Source organism: Pipistrellus hanaki (genome assembly GCF_964339955.1).
Source record: "Pipistrellus hanaki genome assembly, chromosome: 2".
Taxonomy (NCBI): Eukaryota; Metazoa; Chordata; class Mammalia; order Chiroptera; family Vespertilionidae; genus Pipistrellus; species Pipistrellus hanaki.
The window spans coordinates 7206666-7228309 of NC_140504.1; the positions used below are offsets into that span (position 1 = coordinate 7206666).

At 55.4% G+C, this 21644-nt stretch overlaps 5 protein-coding genes across 5 annotated transcripts in view; 4 read left to right on the forward strand and 1 right to left on the reverse strand.

Annotated features, from left to right (window-relative positions):
* The window catches only part of TSPEAR (thrombospondin type laminin G domain and EAR repeats), a 105434-nt gene that overhangs the window by 49906 nt on the left and 33884 nt on the right, over positions 1-21644 (reverse strand). The window lies entirely within an intron of this gene.
* LOC311617344 (uncharacterized protein) lies at positions 748-10734 on the forward strand (the record flags this gene model as incomplete). Its single annotated transcript, XM_084873786.1, has 4 exons — positions 748-1471; positions 5172-5652; positions 9964-10078; positions 10693-10734. 4 exons carry the CDS (start codon positions 748-750, stop codon positions 10732-10734), a joined length of 1362 nt encoding a protein of 453 aa, XP_084729912.1.
* On the forward strand, positions 11607-12335 carry LOC311617310 (uncharacterized protein; the record flags this gene model as incomplete). Its single annotated transcript, XM_084873753.1, has 1 exon — positions 11607-12335. The coding sequence occupies one exon, from the start codon at positions 11607-11609 to the stop codon at positions 12333-12335; it is 729 nt and encodes a 242-aa protein (XP_084729879.1).
* Positions 15805-16404, forward strand: LOC311617313 (uncharacterized protein; the record flags this gene model as incomplete). Its single annotated transcript, XM_084873756.1, has 1 exon — positions 15805-16404. The coding sequence occupies one exon, from the start codon at positions 15805-15807 to the stop codon at positions 16402-16404; it is 600 nt and encodes a 199-aa protein (XP_084729882.1).
* On the forward strand, positions 19857-20561 carry LOC311617311 (uncharacterized protein; the record flags this gene model as incomplete). The annotated part of the gene is made up of 1 exon (XM_084873754.1): positions 19857-20561. One exon carries the CDS (start codon positions 19857-19859, stop codon positions 20559-20561), a length of 705 nt encoding a protein of 234 aa, XP_084729880.1.

The following is a 21644-nucleotide window of genomic DNA, read 5'->3' on the forward strand; positions in this document are numbered from 1 at the left end:
TGGCTGTGCTCTCTGCAGGGAGGAGGACAGGGGACAGGGACCTCTGGCTCACACGCACGGCTCCCGGTGCCGGGCACATGCAGATGGCACGGGAAGGCTGTGGACGGGGTCTGGGCCTTACGGAGCAGTCGGGGGGTGACAGGGCTGTGCACTGCCCACACAAGGACATGAAGGTGCCACTGCCAAGCCATGCAATTCGACCTGCTTGTCACCTGGCCCAGGGGCGTCCCTGACCTGGAGGGCATGCTGGGAGCCACAGTTAGAAATGCTCCAACCCCGGCCCTCTCTGGCCCCGGGCTCTCCAGCCAGGCGCTTGGGAAGCCGTAGCCCCCAAACGATCAGAATCCCCAAGTGTGCGCGGGGCACAGCAGGTGTCCACAAGGGGCAGCTGGAGTAGGAGAGGTGGTTCTCTCATGAGGCCAACTCAGACACAGGAACATGCTATTTGCAGACACACATCCTCCTACCTTAATGTTATGAACTAAAGGCAGCTTAGGGTGCATCCACAGAGCGCACAACACCCTAGCAGCTTTATCAGCGAGCAACAACCCACAAAACAAAAACACAAACCCGGCACTAATGAGAGTTCTCTGTGTCCCAAACACAAACAAGGAAGAAGCTGTGTGAGCATCCTGCGGGAAACACAGTCAGAGAGGGTATAAAAACCAACAGCCCTGGGCACGTTACACACTCACACTCACTCACACACTCACACATTCAAACTCTCTTCCAACTCCACTGCCCACCATGGCCGCCTCCGCCCTGTCCGTCTGCTCCAGCAACCTGAGCTATGGCAACCGCGCCTGCCTGCCCGGGTCCAGTGACTCCTGCACCGACTCCTCCTGGCAGGCGGACGACTGTCCAGAGAGCTGCTGTGAGCCCTCCTGCTGCCAGCCCACCTGCTGTGTCCCCACCTGCTGTGTCCCCAGCTGCTGCCAGCCTTCCTGCTGTGCCCCTACCTGCTGTGCCACCACCTGCTGTGTCCCCAGCTGCTGCCAGCCAACCTGCTGTGTCCCCAGCTGCTGCCAGCCTTCCTGCCTGACCCTCATCTATACCCCAGTGAGCTGCATGTCCAGCCCCTGCTGCCAGATGTCCTGTGGGTCCAGCTCCTGCCAATCAGCCTGCACCAGCTCCTGCACCAGCTCCTGCATGCCTTCATGCTGCCAGCAGTCTAGCTGCCAGCCCTCCTGCTGTGTGCCCGTCTGCTGCACACCTGTCTGCTGCAAGCCCATGTGCTGTGTGCCTGTCTGCTCTGGGGCCTCCTCATGCTGCCAGCCCACCACCTGCACCTCATCCTGCTGCAGACCCTCCTCCTGCATGTCCCTCATCTGCCGCCCCGTGTGCAGGCCTGCCTGCTGCCTGCCCACCTCCTCCTGCTGTGGCCCCACCTCCTCCTGCCAGCCCAGCTGCTGGCGCCCGTCCTCCAGCATGTCCCTGCTCTGCCGCCCCATGTGCTCCCGCCCGGCCTGCTGTGTCCCCACCTCAGCCCAGAAGTCCTGCTGCTGAGTGATCATCATTGGGGCACCCAAACACTCAAGAGCTCACTGCCATCTGCACCCCAGGGTTCTTCACTTAGAGCCAAGGCAGCTGCCAAGTCCCCTCGTGGGTCCCCGCACTGGGTGTTTGTGGTCGCCCGGCCACTGCTGTGCATCTCTCCCTCTGGAAACAGTTTGCCATTTCTCCATTGACTTCCCCCAAAGCACCGTGCCCTGCCGCCCAGCCCGGGCTGGCAGTGACCCAGCGAGGCCAGCTGGACTCTCCAGGCCGTGGGGCCTTGAGAGGAGTGAAAGGAGAGAAACTGGTTTCTCCTTGTCACCTCAACCGTGGGGCTTAGCACCCACTGCATCCTATGCTGGCTCCTTCACTCGGCCCCCCCCCCCCCATTGTGTGCACTGTCTGTCCCCTCCAATAAATGCCTTGCCTGATGCACTTAACAGGACTCATTTCTCTTGTTTATAACAAAGACCTCTACCTGGCCAGCATTTGGTCCCAAGTCGTCCCCTGGGCCACCGTGTTCCTGCCCCTCAGTGGTGACCTGGGAGCCCCGTCACTCTGACCACATCTATGTTCAGGAGATGGACATGCTTTCTGGACACAAAAGATGAATAATCTGACAGCAGGGCCTGCCCTGGGGGAGGGGATATTCTTCAGGGGGGACCCGGGCTGTGCTCAGCGTCCCACTCAGAAGGGCCAGCTCAGGAAGGGGTTCGCACAGCAGGTCCCCAGCACATGTGACTACGGTGCCTCAATGGGCCTAAACCGCCTGTGCTGACTCCGGTTCTCCCTCTGGGAGCCTGGAATTTGGGGAAGTGCCAGGCAGAGGTGCCACGTGACCATCCCCCGATTAGAATCCTGGGCCCTAATCGCTGACAGGGTCCCCAGTAGACATCTCACAGGTGCTGTCACACTCCTTGTGGGCAGTTCAGTGCATCGTGCATGATCCACTGGGACAGGCCCTACACCCGATGTCCCCAACTCCTCCCCAGGAGCCCTTTCCTGCGCTGACTTAACTCTGTGTACCAAGTCCTAACAGTTCTAGAGTCATTGAAATGGGGGCTGAGGACCCCAATACCCATCAGAATGAAAAAAAAAAATGTTCCAGTCTGATAATAAACAGGCCCAGAGTGTAGAAGGTACATTTTACAACTTGTAAGTCGCACTTAATTAAGGTCGACTTGTTAAAAAAAAAAATATGACCAGGAGGATGGAAAACACAGCCCCAGATGGGGACGGGAGATTCGCAATGCACAGACCCCCAGGGGTGCGCTGAGGCCAACTTGCCCAGCTCCTGAGAGCTGACCATGCACCCCTCTTCCCAGCTCAGTGTTCGGTAACATCGCATTGGGAGCTATTGTGAGAATAGTTACGCCACGGAAATTGGCAAAAACCACAAATCGGGGCCGTTTTGGTGTTTTGTTTCACAAGCAGCCAGTTAGTAAAGATTTACCAGCAGACCCTGCACATAGACAACAAAGAACACGTATTCAGAATAAGTAATACTTTTCTACAATCTAAAAGTAAAATAAACCTATTGAACTAAAACAAGCAAATGGCTTGAACAAGCACCCATAAGAAAGGATATTCAAATGTTCAGTGAGCACTTTATTCATCAAAGAACGCAAATTAATGCAACCCCAGTCCCTCACACAAAATGAGTAAAATATGAAAGGATCGACAATACCCCATTTTATACAGGATATACAGTCATTGGAATACATAAAATCTACTAATGGGAAGGTACATTTCTTTAGAAACACGTTGCACAGTGTGCATTAAACTAAACTCATGCCTGTCGCGTGACCCAATAATTCTATTGGTGTCTGTACCCTGGAATTACTAACTATACTCATCAAAACCAAAATGTACAAGACTTTTCATAACAGCATTATTCATGTTAGCCAAAATCTGGAAATAATGGAAATTTCCATCATTGTTAAAGGGAATGGATAAATAACATAAAGCAGGGTTTGAAATGCGATGGTTTACCTCACAGGGGGGAAAAAAAAAAATAAAGAACTACTGATTCATGCAGCAACATGCGTTTATCATAGGCATTTTTTTTTTTTTTTTTTGCAAAGTACCAAAACAGAGTGTGTGTCCCCACCTTGGCCCAGATGTCCTGCTGCTGAGCAAACATGTCCCCGAGGGCCAGCCAGCTCCAGGGAGTCTCCCTCTCCAGCACCTAGAAGCCCCTGGAAGCCCGTGACCTCTGGCTTCTGTGGCTCACCCCAGCTGGGTGCAGTTCAGCCCGAGGTCCCCTAGCCCAGCCCTGAGTGGAGGGGGGGAGGGGCTGGAAGCTCACAAAACCCTCTCCTGGCCACAGCCCTGGGTACCCTGGCTGCGCCACACCACACTTCCTGGCTCAAAGCCATCGCCCTCTTCAGGTCAGGGATGGGCCCTGCCTGACCCTGGTCCCTCACTCCTTACCACCCACCAGCTCAGTGCTCCTTACTGCTCTGTTCTCTGCTCATTAGCGCTTCTATGGAGGCGGGAAAGGCTCCCTCCACTGCCACTGCACTCACCAGTCATGAGCACAGCTCCCCAGTGAGCTCCCCGTGTGGGAGTGCACTGACCACCAGGGGGCAGCTACTGCATTGAGCGCATGCCCCCTGGTGGTCAGTGAGCATCATAGCAACTGGACGTTCTGTCATTTGGTCAATTTGCATATTGGGGTTTTATTATATAGGATTAAAAAACAAGTAAATAGCTGAAACCGGTTTGGATCAGTGGTAGAGCGTCTGTCTGCAGACTGAAAGGTCCCAAGTTCGATTCCGTTCAAGGGCATGTACATTGGTTGCGGACACATCCCCGGTAGGGGATGTGCAAGAGGCAGCTGGTCGATGTTTCTCTCTCATCGACGTTTCTAGCTCTCTATCCCTCTATTGTCATCTCTGTAAAAAATCAATAAAATAGATTTTAAAAAACAAAACAAAACAAAACAAAACAAATAAGAAAACAAACAGGAACCAAAAGCAGTCCTTGTTTTCCATACAGAGGCCTTGCCCTGGTGGCTGTGCTCTCTGCAGGGAGATGGACAGGGGACAGGGACCTCTGGCTCACACACACGGCTCCCGGTGCCGGGCACATGCAGATGGCACTGGAAGGCTGTGGGCGGGGTCTGGGCCTTACGGAGCAGTCGGTGGGTGACAGGGCTGTGCACTGCCCACCCAGGGACATGGAGGTGCCACTGCCAGACCATCCAACTTAACCTGCTTGGCACCTGGCCCAGGGGCGTCCCTGACCTGGAGGGCGTGCTGGGAGCCACAGTTAGAAATGCTCCAGCCCCTGCCCTCTCCGGCCCCGGCCTCTCCAGCCAGGCGTTTGGGAAGCCGTGGCCCCCAAACGATCAGAATCCCCAAGTGTGCGCGGGACACCCCAGGTGCCAGGAAGGGGCAGCTGGAGTAGGAGAGGTGGTTCTCTCATGAGGCCGACTCAGACCCCGGGACGTGCTATTTGCAGACACACCCCTCCTACCTCAATGTTATGAACTAAAGGCAGCTTAGTGTGCATCCACAGAGCGCACAACACCATAGCAGCTTAATCAGCGAGCAACAACAAACAGAACGAAAACACAAACCCGGCACTAATGAGAGTCTCAAACACAAACAAGGAAAAAGCTGTGCGAGCATCCTGCGGGGAAACACAGCCAGAGAGGGCATAAAAGCCAACAGCCCTGGGCACCTTACACACTCACACTCACACACTCACACACTCAAACCCTCCTCCAACTCCACCGCCCACCATGGCCTCCTCCGCCCTGTCCGTCTGCTCCAGCAACCTGAGCTATGGCAACCGCGCCTGCCTGCCTGGGTCCAGTGACTCCTGCACCGACTCCTCCTGGCAGGCGGACGACTGTCCAGAGAGCTGCTGTGAGCCCTCCTGCTGCCAGCCCACCTGCTGTGTCCCCAGCTGCTGTGTCCCCACCTGCTGTGTCCCTAGTTGCTGCCAGCCCACCTGCTGTGTCCCCAGCTGCTGCCAGCCAACCTGCTGTGTGCCCAGCTGCTGTCAGCCTTCCTGCTGTGTCCCCAGCTGCTGCCAGCCAACCTGCTGTGTGCCCAGCTGCTACCAGCCAACCTGCTGTGTGCCCGTCTGCTGCACACCCGTCTGCTGCAAGCCCCTGTGCTGTGTGCCCGTCTGCTCTGGGGCCTCCTCGTGCTGCCAGCCCACCTCCTGCACCTCGTCCTGCTGCAGACCCTCCTCCTGCGTGTCCCTCATCTGTCGCCCCGTGTGCAGGCCTGTCTGCTGCGTGCCCACCTCCTCCTGCTGTGGCCCCACCTCCTCCTGCCAGCCCAGCTGCTGCCGCCCATCCTCCTGCATGTCCCTGATCTGCCGCCCCGTGTGCTCCCGCCCGGCCTGCTGCGTCCCCACCTCGGCCCAGATGTCCTGCTGCTGAGTGATCTTCTTAAGGGCACCCAAACACTCAAGAGCTCACTGCCATCTGCACCCCAGGGTGCTTCACTGAGAGCCAAGGCAGCTGCCAAGTCCCCTCGTGGGTCACCGCACTGGGCGTTTGTGGTCGCCTGGCCACTGCTGTGCATCTCTCCCTCTGGAAACAGTTTGCCATTTCTCCACCGACTTCCCCCAAAGCACCGTGCCCTGCTGCCCAGCCCGGGCTGGCAGTGACCCAGCGAGGCCAGCTGGACTCTCCAGGCCGTGGGGCCTTGAGAGGAGTGAAAGGAGAGAAACTGGTTTCTCCTTGCCACCTCAACCGTGCGGCTTAGCACCCACTGCATCCTATGCTGGCTTCTTCACTCCGGCCCCCCCACCCCCCATTCTGTGCACTGTCTGTCCCAGCCAATAAATGCCTTGCCTGATGCACTTAACAGGACTCATTTTTCTTGTTTATAACAAAGACCTCTACCTGGCCAGCATTTGGTCCCAAGTCGTCCCCTGGGCCACCGTGTTCCTGCCCCTCAGTGGTGACCTGGGAGCCCCCATCACTCTGACCACATCTACGTCCAGGAGATGGACATGCTTTCTGGACACAAAAGCTGAATAACCTGACAGCGGGGCCTGCCCTGGGGGAGGGGCTACTCTTCATGGGGGACCCGGGCTGTGCTCAACGTCCCACTCAGTAGGGCCAGCTCAGGAAGGGGTTTGCACAGCAGGTCCCCAGCACATGTGACTACGGTGCCTCAATGGGCCTAAACCGCCTGTGCTGACACCGGCTCTCCCGCTGGGAGCCTGGAATTTGGGGAAGTGCTGGGCAGAGGTGCCACGTGACCAGCCCCCGATAAGAACCCTTGGCCCTGATCTCTACAAGGTCCCCAGTAGACATCTCACAGGTGCCCAGACTCCTTGTGGGCAGTTAAGTGCATCCTGCGTGATCCACCGGGACAGGCCCTACACCCGATGTCCCCAACTCCTCCCCAGGAGCCCTTTCCTGCGCTGACTTAGCTCTGTGTACCAAGTCCTAACAGTTCTAGGGAGGCATCGAACCAAGGGGCTGAGGACCCCAACACCCATCAGAATGGAAAAAAAATGTTTAAGTCTGATTATAACAAACAGGCCTAGAGCGTAGAAGGTACATTTTACAACACTTAAGTAACGTTGACTTGTTAAAAAGTATGACAGGAGGATGGCAAACACAGCCCCAGATGGGGACGGGAGATTCGCAATGCACAGACCCCCAGGGGTGCGCTGAGGCTGACTTGCCAGCTCCTGAGTGCTGACCATGCACCCCTCTTCCCAGCTTAGTGTTCAGTAACACCGCATTGGGAGCTATTGTGGGAATAGTTACACCACGGAAATTGGCAAACACCACAAATCCAGGCTTTTTTTGTGTTTTGTTTCACAGGCAGCCAGTTATTAAACATTTACCAACAAATCCTGCACATAGACAACCAAGAACTCATATTCAGAATCCTATCTAATAAAGAGGGAATATGCTAATTGACTCTCACACCATTGCAAAAATGGCGGCACCCACAGCCAATAAGGAGGCTATATGCTAATTGACTGTCACACCCTCAAAGATGGTGGCACCCACAGCCACAAGATGGCAGTGCTCAGTCACCTCAAACACATCAGAATGGCACGTGCCTGGCCCCGAGTCCCCCAGGCCCCTCAGCCCCCCAGCCACCTAGGGCCAGCCTGAGATGCAGGCAAGCCTCGAATGGCGGCTGCCTAGCTGCCCAGGGCTGCCTGAGGCTCAGGTAACCATGTCTGGCCAAGGCTTGTGCTTCCGGCAGTGGCAGCAACAGAGGTGTGATGAGGGCATCACTTTCCCTGATCACTGGTCGCCTCCTGCCCCTGAGGGCTTCTGAACTGTGAGAGGGAGCAGGCCAGGCTGAGAGATCCCCCTCCAGTGCATGAGTTTTCATGCACTGGGCTTCTAGTATATAATAAATTTCTACAAATAAAAAAGTACAATAACCCTATTTAACTAAAACAAGCAAACAGCTTGAACAAGTACCTGTAAGAAAAGATATTCAAATGTTCAGTGAGCAGCTTTACTCATCAGAGAACTCAAACAATGCAACAACACTAGTCCCTCACACACTTTCCAAAATGAGTAAGATTTTAAAAGATTGACAATACCTCATTTTATACAGGATATACACTAATTGGAATTCATAAAATTGACTAATGGGAAGGTACATTTTTAGAAACATTATGGGCAGTATAGATTAAACTAAACTCATGTCTGTCACATGACCAAACAATTCTATTTGTGTCTAATAATATATTCATCAAAACTAAAATGTACAAAATTTTTCATAACAGCATTAATAATATTAGCCAGAATATGGAAATAATAGAAATCTCCATCATTGATAAAGGGAATGGATGAATAACGTAAACCAGGGTTTGAAATGCGATAGTTTACCTCACAGAAAAAAAAAAAAAAAAAAAGAACTACTGATTCATGTAGCAACATGTGTTTATCATAGGCTTTTTTTTTTTTTTTTTTTTTTTTTTTTTTTTTTTTTTTTTTTTTAGCAAAAGGGCCATAAGCAAAAGAGCAGACAGAACAGGCAGAACTAACCAAGGAGGAGAGAAGGCGGAACAGTGACTTCTCCTTAGGGGAGGTGGGTTAACTGAGAAACAGCACAGGAACATTTAAATTTCTGGAAATGTTGCACATCTTCAACAAATAGCCTAAGGGAAGCTTTTTTTTCACCCAGAAGACTATAGTCATCTAAGCTATCCATCAGCTACAAAGGCAGAACAAAGGCATTGTTAACTATGCTGTGCTCCAATGTTTCTCTCTGAGGCACCCATTTTCAGAAAGTGTCTGCAGGGTGTGCTCCACCAAAACAAGGGCAAAAACCCAGGAAGGAAAACACTCCATCCAGGAAGTCAAAGCTCCGTGACTGGGGAGAGAGGAGGGGGCATCCAGAGACAACGATGAACAGAGAAGCCCAGGTGCCACCTCTGCCTCGGTAGGAGGGACAGCCCACAGTCACAGAGGCCCAGGAGGGGCTTTCTGAATGAAGCTGACTGATCGCCTGATACGTGTGAACCCCTTGAACGGAGCTTGGGGACCATTTGATGACAGGTACACAGGAGACAAGCAAACATACACAAGAAGCCATCGTTAACCCTAAGAAAGTAAAAAGGAGCAAACACAAAACACCTACACATAAGGATGTGAACCCTGGTGCCACTATACAGACTTGGCTGTAAAAAATACTCAGTGAGAATAATACGGGTCTGAACACAGGTTTAACCCATATTCGGGTCTGACTACGTTCTGGGGCTGGGGAGAGGGGGGTTTTCACAGGGTTGGTGGCAAACAAAGAAAGTGCTTTCCTCCTCCACAGAAATCAGCTCGTATCTAAAATGAAAAACTCAAGAAATAACAGAATATGCACGGTATTTGGTGATTTTGAGATAAAAGGGGAGCTAAGAACAGGGTCTGGGACAGACACTGGGAGAGAAGCACACAGAGAAGAGCCATGGACACCCCACTGGGGTTTGGGGTGGCACAGGCCAGGAGGCACTGCTCTTGGCCAAGGCCCTCGCGCCCTGTGGAGGAGGCTGTGGGACACATGTGCAACATCTGCTGGTGCAAAGCACCCTGGGACTGGAACTCACACCAAAGTGCACAAGCTGGGCCTCACAGTCACACCCACAGTCACACCCACCTCCTTAGGCTCTCTGTGTCTCCCCCCTTGCTTTCAGGACACTAACACTCCTCCAGTGACAGCCATCACCAGCCACACTCGGAAGTCTGGCATGGCAGATCCCTGCTGCTCCAGAGCCTGTGTTGTCGCCACACCTGGCCTGTCCGTCTGCACCCCCAGCACTTGCCTTGGCTCCTTCGGGCAGGTGGACCATTGCCAAAGAGCTGTTGTGAGTCCCCCTGCTAAACCCCAGCTGCTGCCAGTCCACCAGCCACATCCCAGCTCCCTCCCTGACCCTTGTCTATGCCCCAATGAGCTACATGTTTATCCCCTGCTGCCAGGGGGCCTGCGGGCCCAGTGCCTGCCAATCAGCCTGCACCAGTTCCTGCACCAGCTCCTGCATGCCCTCATGCTGCCAGCAGTCTAGCTGCCAGCCCTCCTGCTGTACCTCCTCCCCCTGCTCTCAGGCCTGCTGTGTGCCCGTCGGCTGCACACCCGTCTGCCTGTGTGTATGTGGCTGTCTGCTGTGGGGCCACCCCCTGCCCAGTTCCCTTATACTGCCAGCCTGCTTACTGCTGTTCACCCTGCTGCAGACCCTCCTCCTTCGTGTTCCTCATCTGCCACAACGTGTGCAGGCCTGCCTGCTATGTGCCCACCTCCTCCTGCTGTGGCACCACCTCCTCCTGCCAGCCCAGCAGCTGCTGCCCATCCTCCTGCATGTCCCTGCTCTGCCGCCCCATGTGCTCCCGCCCGGCCTGCTGTGTCCCCACCTCAGCCCAGATGTCCTGCTGATGAGCAGACTCAGGGCCAGCCAGCTCCAGGGAGTCTCCCTCTCCAGCACCTAGAAGGCCCTGGAAGCCCGTGACCTCCGGCTTCCGTGGCCCCACTTCCTCTAGCCCCGCCCAGGGGTGGCTGGAAGCTCACGAAGCTCCTCTCCTGGCGACGGATGGCCCTGGGTGCCCTGGCTGTGCCACACCACGCTTCCTGGTTCAAGGCTATCACCCTCTTATGGTCAGGGATGGGCCCTGCCTGAGCCTGGTCCCTCACTCCTTACCACCCATCTGCTCACTGCTCCTTACTGCTCTGCTCACTGTTCCTTACTGCTCTGTTCTCTGCTCCTTAGCGCTTCCATGGAGGCGAGAAAGGCTCCCTCCACTGCCACTGACTCGCCAGCCATGCGCACATCTTCCCGCTGAGTAGCGCTCCCCCTGTGAGAGTGCACTGACCACCAGGGGGCAGCTTCTGCATTGAGCATCTGCCCCCCTGCTGGTCAGTGTGCATCAGAGCAACCGGTCCTTCCACCTTTTGGTGGATTTGCATATTGGAGTTTTATTATATAGGATTAGCAATCAAGAAAATAAATAGGAAGCACAAGCAGTACTCATTTTCCATACAGAGGCCTTGCCGTGGTGGCTGTGCTCTCTGCATGGAGGTGGACAGGGACCTCTGGCACACACGCACGGCTCCCGCTGCTGGGCACATGCAGATGGTACGGGAAGGCTGTGGGCGGGCGCGGGGTCTGTGCCTCACTGAGCGGTTGGGCAGGTGACAGGTCTGTGCACAGCCCTCCCAGAGACATGGAGGTGCCACTGCCAGACCATCCAACTTGACTTGCTTGGCACCTGGCCCAGGGGCGTCCCTGACCTGGAGGGCGTGCTGGGAGCCACAGTTAGAAATGCTCCAGCCCTGCCCTCTCTGGCCCAGGCCCTCCATGAGGCCAACTCAGACACAGGAACATGCTATTTGCAGACACACATCCTCCTACCTCAATGTTATGAGCTAAAGGCAGCTTAGGGTGCATCCACAGAGCCCACAACACCCTAGCAGCTTTATCAGCGAGCAACAACTCACAGAACGAAAACACAAACCCGGCACTAATGAGAGTCTCAAACACAAACAAGGAAGAAGCTGTGCGAGCATCCTGCAGAGAAACACAGTCAGAGAGGGTATAAAAGCCAACAGCCCCGGGCACCTTACACACTCACACTCACTCACACACTCACACATTCAAACCCTCCTCCTACTCCACCGCCCACCATGGCCGCTTCCGCCCTGTCCGTCTGCTCCAGCAACCTGAGCTATGGCAACCGCGCCTGCCTGCCCGGGTCAAGTGACTCCTGCACCGACTCCTCCTGGCAGGCGGACGACTGTCCAGAGAGCTGCTGTGAGCCCGCCTGCTGCCAGCCCACCTGCTGTGTCCCCAGCTGCTGCCAGCCTTCCTGCTGTGTCCCCACCTGCTGTGTCCCCAGCTGCTGCCAGCCCAGCTGCTGTGTCCCCAGCTGCTGCCAGCCTTCCTGCCTGACCCTCATCTATACCCCAGTGAGCTGCATGTCCAGCCCCTGCTGCCAGATGTCCTGTGGGTCCAGCCCCTGCCAGTCAGCCTGCACCAGCTCCTGCACCAGCTCCTGCTTGCCCTCATGCTGCCAGCAGTCTAGCTGCCAGCCCTCCTGCTGTGTGCCCGTCTGCTGCACACCTGTCTGCTGCAAGCCCATGTGCTGTGTGCCTGTCTGCTCTGGGGACTCCTCATGCTGCCAGCCCACCACCTGCACCTCGTCCTGCAGCAGACCCTCCTCCTGCATGTCCCTCATCTGTCGCCCCGTGTGCAGGCCTGCCTGCTGCCTGCCCACCTCCTCCTGCTGTGGCCCCACCTCCTCCTGCCAGCCCAGCTGCTGCCGCCCATCCTCCTGCATGTCCCTGATCTGCCGCCCCGGGTGCTCCCGCCCGTCCTGCTGTGTTCCCACCTCGACCCAGAAGTCCTGCTGCTGAGTGATCGTCTTCAGGGCACCCAAACACTCAAGAGCTCACTGCCATCTGCACCCCAGAATTCTTCACTGAGAGCCAAGGCAGCTGCCCAGTCCCCTCGTGGGTCCCCGCACTGGGTGTTTGTGGTCGCCCGGCCACTGCTGTGCATCTCTGCCTCTGGAAACAGGTCAACATTTCTCCACCGACTTCCCCCAAAGCACCGTGCCCTGCCGCCCAGCCCGGGCTGGCAGTGACCCAGCGAGGCCAGCTGGACTCTCCAGGCCTTGGGGCCCTGAGAGGATTAAGGGAGAGAAGCTTGCCACCTCAGCCGTGTGGCTTAGCACCCCACTGCATCCTATGCTGGCTTCTTCACTCCGCCCCTCCCCCCCCCCCCCATTCTGTGCACTGTCTGTCCCCTCCAATAAATGCCTTGCCTGATGCACTTAACAGGACTCATTTTTCTTGTTTATAACAAAGACCTCTATCTGGCATTTGGTCCCAAGTCGTCCACGGGGCCACCGTGTTCCTGCCCCTCAGTGATGACCTGGGAGCCCCCGTCACTCTGACCACATCTACGTCCAGGAGATGGACATGCTTTCTGGACACAAAAGCTGAATAACCTGACAGCGGGGCCTGCCCTGGGGGAGGGGCTACTCTTCAGGGGGGACCCGGGCTGTGCTCAGCCTCCCCCTCAGAAGGGCCAGCTCAGGAAGGGGTTTGCACAGCAGGTCCCCAGCACATGTGACAACGGTGCCTCAATGGGCCTAAACCGCCTGTGCTGACTCCGGCTCTCCCTCTGGGAGCCTGGAATTTGGGGAAGTGCCGGGCAGAGGTGTCACGTGACCATCCCCCATAAGAACCCTGGGCCCTGATCGCTGACAAGGTCCCCGATAGACAACTCACAGGTGCTGTCACACTCGTTGTGGACAGTTCAGTGCATCGTGCATGATCCACTGGGACAGGCCTACACCCGATGATCCCAACTCCTCCTCAGGAGCCCTTTCCTGCGCTGACTTAGCTCTGTGTACCAAGTCCTAACAGTTCTAGAGATGCATCGAAACCGGGGGGCTGAGGACCCCAACACCCATCAGAATGGGGGAAAAATGTTTAAGTCTGATAATAACAAACAGGCGTAGAGTGTAGAAGGTACATTTTAAAACATGTAAATCGCACTTAAGTAACATTGACCAGGTGGATGGAAAACACAGCCCCAGATGGGGACTGGAGATTTGCAATGCACAGACCCCCAGGGGTGCACTGAGGCCAACTTGCCCAGCTCCTGAGAGCTGACCATGCACCCCTCTTCCCGGCTCAGTGTTCAGTAACACCGCATTGGGAGCTATTGTGAGAATAGTTACGCCACGGAAATGGGCAAACACCACAAATCGGGGCCTTTTTGGTGTTTTGTTTCACAGGCAGCCAGTTATTAAACATTTACCAGCAGACCCTGCACATAGCAAAGAATGCATATTTAGAATAAGTAATACTTTTCTACAAATCAAAAAGTACAATAGCCCTATTGTACTTGTTGAACTAAAACAAGAAAATGGCTTGAATAAGCACCTGTAAGAAAAGATATTCCAATGTTCAGTGAGCACTTTACTCATCAAGGAACAAAAATCAATGCAACAACACCAGTCCCTCACACACTTTCCAAAATGAGTAAAATATGAAAGGATCGACAATACCCCATTTTATACAGGATATACAGTCATTGGAATACATAAATTTGACTAATGGGAAGGTACATTTCCTTAGACACGCGTTTCCTTAAACTAAATTCATGCCTGTCGCGTGACCCAATAATTCTATTTCTGTCTGTACCCTGGAATTACTAACTATACTCATCAAAACCAAAATGTACAAGACTTTTCATAACAGCATTATTAATTTATTTCCATAAATATGGAAATAATGGAAATTTCCATCATTGATAAAGCAGGATAAATAACATAAAGCAGGGTTTGAAATGCGATGGTTTACCTCACAGGGAAAAAATAAAATAAATAACTACTGATTCATGCAGCAACATGTGTTTATCATAGGCATTTTTTTTTTTTTGCGAAAAGTACCGAAACAGGGTGTGCGTCCCCACCTTGGCCCAGGTGTCCTGCTGCTGAGCAAACGTGTCCTCCAGGGCCAGCCAGCTCCAGGGAGTCTCCCTCTCCAGCACCTAGAAGCCCCGGATGCCCGTGATCTCTGGCTTCCATGGCTCACCCCAGCTGGGTATGGCTCAGCCCCACTTCCTCTAGCCCAGCCCTGAGTGAAAGCGGGGAGGAGCTGGAAGCTCATGAAGCTCCTCTCGTGGCCACGGATGGCCCTGGGTGCCCTGCTGCGCCACACCACGCTTCCTGGCTCAAAGCCATCGCCCTCTTATGGTCAGGGATGGGCCCTGCCTGACCCTGGTCCCTCACTCCTTACCACCCACCAGCTCACTGCTCCTTACTGCTCTGTTCTCTGCTCCTTAGTGCTTCCATGGAGGCGGGAAAGGCTCCCTCCACTGCCACTGCACTCGCCAGCCATGAGCACAGCTTCAGGCTGAGTAGCGCTCCCCTTGTGAGAGTGCACTGACCACCAAGGGGGACAGCTTCTGCATTGGGAGTCTGCCCCCCTGGTGGTCATTGTGCATCATAGCAACTGGTCATTCCACCATTTGGTCGATTTGCATATTGGGATTTTATTATATAGGATTAACAAACAAGAAAAGAAACAGGAAGCATAAGCAGTCCTCGTTATCCATAGAAAGGCCTTTCCATGGTGGCTGTGCTCTCTGCAGGGAGGTGGACAGGGACCTCTGGCTCACACGCACAGCTCCCGGTGCCGAGCACATGCAGATGGCATGGGAAGGCTGTGGACAGGCACAGGGTCTGCGCCTCACTGAGCAGTCAGTGGGTTACAGGTCTGTGCACAGCCCTCCCAGGGACATGGAGGTGCCACTGCCAGACTATCCAACTCGACCTGCTTATCACCTGGCCCCGGGGGTCCCTGACCTGGAGGGCGTGCTGGGAGCCACAGTTAGAAATGCTCCAGCCCGGCCCTCTCTGGCCCAGGCCCTCCAGCCAGGCGCTTGGGAAGCCGTGGCCCCCCAAACGACCAGAATCCCCAGTGTGCGCGGGGCACCCCAGGTGCCCAGAAGGGGCAGCTGGACTAGGAGAGGTGGTTCTCTCATGAGGCCAACTTAGACCCCGGGACGTGCTATTTGCAGACACACATCCTCCTACCTCAATGTTATGAACTAAAGGCAGCTTAGGGTGCATCCACAGAGCGCACAACACCCTAGCAGCTTTATCAGCGAGCAACAACTCACAAAACAAAAACACAAACCCGGCACTAATGAGAGTCTCAAACACAAACAAGGAAGAAGCTGTGCGAGCATCCTGCAGAGAAACACAGTCAGAGAGGGTATAAAAGCCAACAGCCCTGGGCACGTTACACACTCACACTCACTCACACACTCACACACTCAAACCCTCTTCCAACTCCACCGCCCACCATGGCCGCCTCCGCCCTGTCCGTCTGCTCCAGCAACCTGAGCTATGGCAACCGTGCCTGCCTGCCCGGGTCCAGTGACTCCTGCACCGACTCCTCCTGGCAGGCGGACGACTGTCCAGAGAGCTGCTGTGAGCCCTCCTGCTGCCAGCCCACCTGCTGTGTCCCCACCTGCTGTGTCCCCACCTGCTGCCAGCCAACCTGCTGTGTCCCCAGCTGCTGCCAGCCAACCTGCTGTGTGCCCAGCTGCTGCCAGCCTTCCTGCTGTGTCCCCAGCTGCTGCCAGCCAAACTGCTGTGTGCCCGTCTGCTGCACACCTGTCTGCTGCAAGCCCCTGTGCTGTGTGCCCGTCTGCTCCGGGGCCTCCTCGTGCTGCCAGCCCACCTCCTCATCCTGCTGCAGACCCTCTTCCTGCATGTCCCTCATCTGCCGCTCCGTGTGCAGGCCTGCCTGCTGTGTGCCCACCTCCTCCTGCTGTGGCCCCACCTCCTCCTGCCAGCCCAGCTGCTGCCGCCCGTCGTCCTGCATGTCCCTGATCTGCCGCCCCGGGTGCTCCCGCCTGGCCTGCTGTGTTCCCACCTCGGCCCAGACGTCCTGCTGCTGAGTGATCGTCATAAGGGCACCCAAACACTCAAGAGCTCACTGCCATCTGCACCCCAGGGTTCTTTACTGAGAGCCAAGGCAGCTGCCAAGTCCCCTCATGGGTCCCCGCACTGGGTGTTTGTGGTCGCCTGGCCACTGCTATGCATCTCTCCCTCTGGAAACAGTTTGCCATTTCTCCATCGACTTCCCCCAAAGCACCGTGCCCTGCCGCCCAGCCCGGGCTGGCAGTGACCCAGCGAGGCCAGCTGGACTCTCCAGGCCTTGGGGCCTTGAGAGGTGTGAAGGGAGAGAAGCTTGCCACCTCAGCCGTGTGGCTTAGCACCCACTGCATCCTATGCTGGCTTCTTCACCTCCTCCCTGCCCCACCCCGATTCTGTGCACTGTCTGTCCCCTCCAATAAATGCCTTGCCTGATGCACTTAACAGGACTCATTTTTCTTGTTTATAACAAAGACCTCTATCTAGCATTTGGTCCCAAGTCGTCAACTGGGCCACCGTGTTCCTGCCCCACAGTGATGACCTGGGAGCTCCCATCACTCTGACCACATCTACGTCCAGGAGATGGACATGCTTTCTGGACACAAAAGCTGAATAACCTGACAGCGGGGCCTGCCCTGGGGGAGTGGCTACTCTTCAGGGGGGACTCAGACTGTCCTCAGCGTCCCCCTCAGTAGGGCCAGCTCAGGAAGGGGTTCACACAGCAGGTCTCCAGCACATGTGACTACGGTGCCTCAATGGGCCTAAACTGCCTGTGCTGACACCGGCTCTCCCTCTGGGAGCCTGGAATTTGGGGAAGTGCTGGGCAGAGGTGCCACGTGACCATCCCCCATAAGAACCCTGGGCCCTGATCTCTACAAGGTCCCCGGTAGACATCTCACAGGTGCTGTCACACTCCTTGTGGGCAGTTCAGTGCATCGTGCATGATCCACTGGGACAGGCCTACACCCGATGTCCCAAATTCCTCCTCAGGAGCCCTTTCCTGCGCTGACTTAGCTCTGTGTACCAAGTCCTAACAGTTCTAGAGAGGCATCAAAATCGGGGGGCTGAGGACCCCAACACCCATCAGAATGGGGAAAAAATGTTTAAGTCTGATAATAACAAACAGGCGTAGAGTGTAGAAGGTACATTTTAAAACATGTAAATCGCACTTAAGTAACATTGACCAGGAGGATGGAAAACACAGCCGCAGATGGGGACTGGAGATTTGCAATGCACAGACCCCCAGGGGTGCACTGAGGCCAACTTGCCCAGCTTCTGAGACCTGACCATGCACCCCTCTTCCCAGCTCAGTGTTCGGTAACACCGCATTGGGAGCTATTGTGAGAATAGTTCCGCCACGGAAATGGGCAAACACCACAAATCGGGGCCTTTTTGGTATTTTGTTTCACAGGCAGCCAGTTATTAAATATTTACCAGCAGACCCTGCACATAGCAAAGAATGTATATTTAGAATAAGTAATACTTTTCTACAAATCAAAAAGTACAATAGCCCTATTGTACTTGTTGAACTAAAACAAGAAAATGGCTTGAACAAGCACCTGTAAGAAAAGATATTCAAATGTTCAGTGAGCACTTTACTCATCAAGGAACACAAATCAATGCAACAACACCAGTCCCTCACACACTTTCCAAAATGAGTAAAATATGAAAGGATCGACAATACCCCATTTTATACAGGATATACAGTCATTGGAATACATAAATTTGACTAATGGGAAGGTACATTTCCTTAGACACGCGTTGGGCAGTGTGTATTAAATTAAACTCATGCCTGTCGCGTGACCCAATAATTCTATTTCTGTCTGTACCCTGGAATTACTAACTATACTCATCAAAACCAAAATGTACAAGACTTTTCATAACAGCATTATTAATTTATTTCCATAAATATGGAAATAATGGAAATTTCCATCATTGATAAAGGGAATGGATAAATAACATAAAGCAGGGTTTGAAATGTGATGGTTTACCTCACAGGGAAAAAATAAAATAAAGAACTACTGATTCATGCAGCAACATGTGTTTATCATAGGCATTTTTTTTTTTTTTTTGCAAAGTACCGAAACAGGGTGTGCGTCCCCACCTTGGCCCAGATGTCCTGCTGCTGAGCAAACATGTCCTCCAGGGCCAGCCAGCTCCAGGGAGTCTCCCTCTCCAGCACCTAGAAGCCCCGGAAGCCCGTGATCTCTGGCTTCCATGGCTCACCCCAGCTGGGTGTGGCTCAGCCCCACTTCCTCTAGCCCAGCCCTGAGTGAAAGGGGGGAGGAGCTGGAAGCTCAGGAAGCTCCTCTCCTGGCCATAGCCCTGGGTGCCCTGCTGCGCCACACCACACTTCCTGGCTCAAAGCCATCGCCCTCTTCAGGTCAGGGATGGGCCCTGCCTGACCCTGGTCCCTCACTCCTTACCACCCACCTGCTCACTGCTCCTTACTGCTCTGTTCTCTGCTCTTTAGCGCTTCCATGGAGGCGGGAAAGGCTCCCTCCACTGCCATTGACACTCCAGCCATGAGCACAGCTTCAGGCTGAGTAGTGCTCCCCTTGTGAGAGTGCACTGACCACCAAGGGGGACAGCTTCTGCATTGGGAGTCTGCCCCCCTGGTGGTCATTGTGCATCATAGCAACCGGTCATTCCACCATTTGGTCAATTTGCATATTAACAAAAAAGAAAAGAAACAGGAAACATAAGCAGTCCTTGTTATCCATACAGAGGCCATGCCATGGTGGCTGTGCTCTCTGCAGGGAGGTGGACAGGGACCTCTGACTCAAACGCACAGCTCCCGGTGCCGAGCACATGCAGATGGCACGGGAAGGCTGTGGATAGGCGCGGGGTCTGCGCCTCACTGAGCGGTCGTTGGGTGACAGGTCTGTGCACCGCCCACCCAGGGACATGGAGGTGCCACTGCCAGACTATACAACTCGACCTGCTTATCACCTGGCCCTGGGGGTCCCTGACCTGAAGGGCGTGCTGGGAGCCACAGTTAGAAATGTTCCAGCCCGGCCCTCTCTGGCCCAGGCCCTCCAGCCAGGCGCTTGGGAAGCCGTGGCCCCCAAACGACCAGAATCCCCAGTGTGCGCCGGACACCCCAGGTGCCCAGAAGGGGCAGCTGGACTAGGAGAGGTGGTTCTCTCATGAGGCCGACTCAGACCCCAGGACATGCTATTTGCAGACACACATCCTCCTACCTCAATGTTATGAACTAAAGGCAGCTTAGGGTGCATCCACAGAGCGCACAACACCCTAGCAGCTTTATCAGCGAGCAACAACTCACAGAACGAACACACAAACCCGGCACTAATGAGAGTCTCAAACACAAACAAGGAAGAAGCTGTGTGAGCATCCTGCGGGGAAACACAGTCAGAGAGGGTATAAAAGCCAACAGCCCCGGGCACCTTACACACTCACACTCACTCACACACTCACACATTCAAACCCTCCTCCAACTCCACCGCCCACCATGGCCGCCTCCGCCCTGTCCGTCTGCTCCAGCAACCTGAGCTATGGCAACCGCACCTGCCTGCCCGGGTCCAGTGACTCCTGCACCGACTCCTCCTGGCAGGCGGACGACTGTCCAGAGAGCTGCTGTGAGCCCTCCTGCTGCCAGCCCACCTGCTGTGTCCCCACCTGCTGTGTCCCCACCTGCTGCCAGCCAACCTGCTGTGTCCCCAGCTGCTGCCAGCCCACCTGCTGTGTCCCCACATGCTGCCAGCCCACCTGCTGTGTCCCCACCTGCTGTGTCCCCACCTGCTGCCAGCCAACCTGCTGTGTCCCCAGCTGCTGCCAGCCCACCTGCTGTGTCCCCACATGCTGCCAGCCTTCCTGCTGTGTCCCCAGCTGCTGCCAGCCAAACTGCTGTGTGCCCGTCTGCTGCACACCTGTCTGCTGCAAGCCCCTGTGCTGTGTGCCCGTCTGCTCTGGGGCCTCCTCGTGCTGCCAGCCCACCTCCTCATCCTGCTGCAGACCCTCTTCCTGCATGTCCCTCATCTGCCGCCCCGTGTGCAGGCCTGCCTGCTGTGTGCCCACCTCCTCCTGCTGTGGCCCCACCTCCTCCTGCCAGCCCAGCTGCTGCCGCCCATCCTCCTGCATGTCCCTGATCTGCCGCCCCGTGTGCTCCCGCCCGGCCTGCTATGTCCCCACCTCGGCCCAGACGTCATGCTGCTAAGTGATCGTCTTCAGGGCACCCAAACACTCAAGAGCTCACTGCCATCTGCACCCCAGGGTTCTTTACTGAGAGCCAAGGCAGCTGCCAAGTGCCCTCGTGGGTCCCCGCACTGGGTGTTTGTGGTCGCCCGGCCACTGCTGTGCATCTCTCCCTCTGGAAACAGTTCTCCATTTCTCCACCGACTTCCCCCAAAGCACCGTGCCCTGCCGCCCAGCCCGGGCTGGCAGTGACCCAGCGAGGCCAGCTGGACTCTCCAGGCCGTGGGGCCTTGAGAGGAGTGAAGGGAGAGAAGTTTGCCACCTCAACCGTGTGGCTTAGCACCCACTGAATCCTATGCTGGCTTCTTCACCTCCTCCACGCGCGCTCCCCCACCCCCCATTCTGTGCACTGTCTGTCCCAGCCAATAAATGCCTTGCCTGATGCACTTAACAGGACTCATTTTTCTTGTTTATAACAAAGACCTCTATCTGGCATTTGGTCCCAAGTCGTCCACGGGGCCACCGTGTTCCTGCCCCTCAGTGGTGACCTGGGAGCCCCCGTCACTCTGACCACATCTACGCCCAGGAGATGGACATGCTTTCTGGACACAAAAGCTGAATAACCTGACAGCGGGGCCTGCCCTGGGGGAGGGGCTACTCTTCAGGGGGGACTCAGACTGTCCTCAGCGTCCCCCTCAGAAGGGCCAGCTCAGGAAGGGGTTCTCACAGCAGGTCCCCAGCACATGTGACTACGGTGCCTCAATGGGCCTAAACCGCCTGTGCTGACACCGGCTCTCCCTCTGGGAGCCTGGAATTTGGGGAAGTGCCAGGCAGAGGTGCCACGTGACCAGCCCGCATAAGAACCCTGGGCCCTGATCGCTGACAAGGTCCCCGGTAGACATCTCACAGGTGCTGTCACACTCCTTGTGGGCAGTTCAGTGCATCCTGCATGATCCACTGGACAGGCCCTACACCCAATGTCCCCAACTCCTCCCCAGGAGCCCTTTCCTGCGCTGACTTAGCTCTGTGTACCAAGTCCTAAGAGTTCTAGAGTCATTGAAACAGGGGCTGAGGACCCCAACACCCATCAGAATGAAAAAAAAAA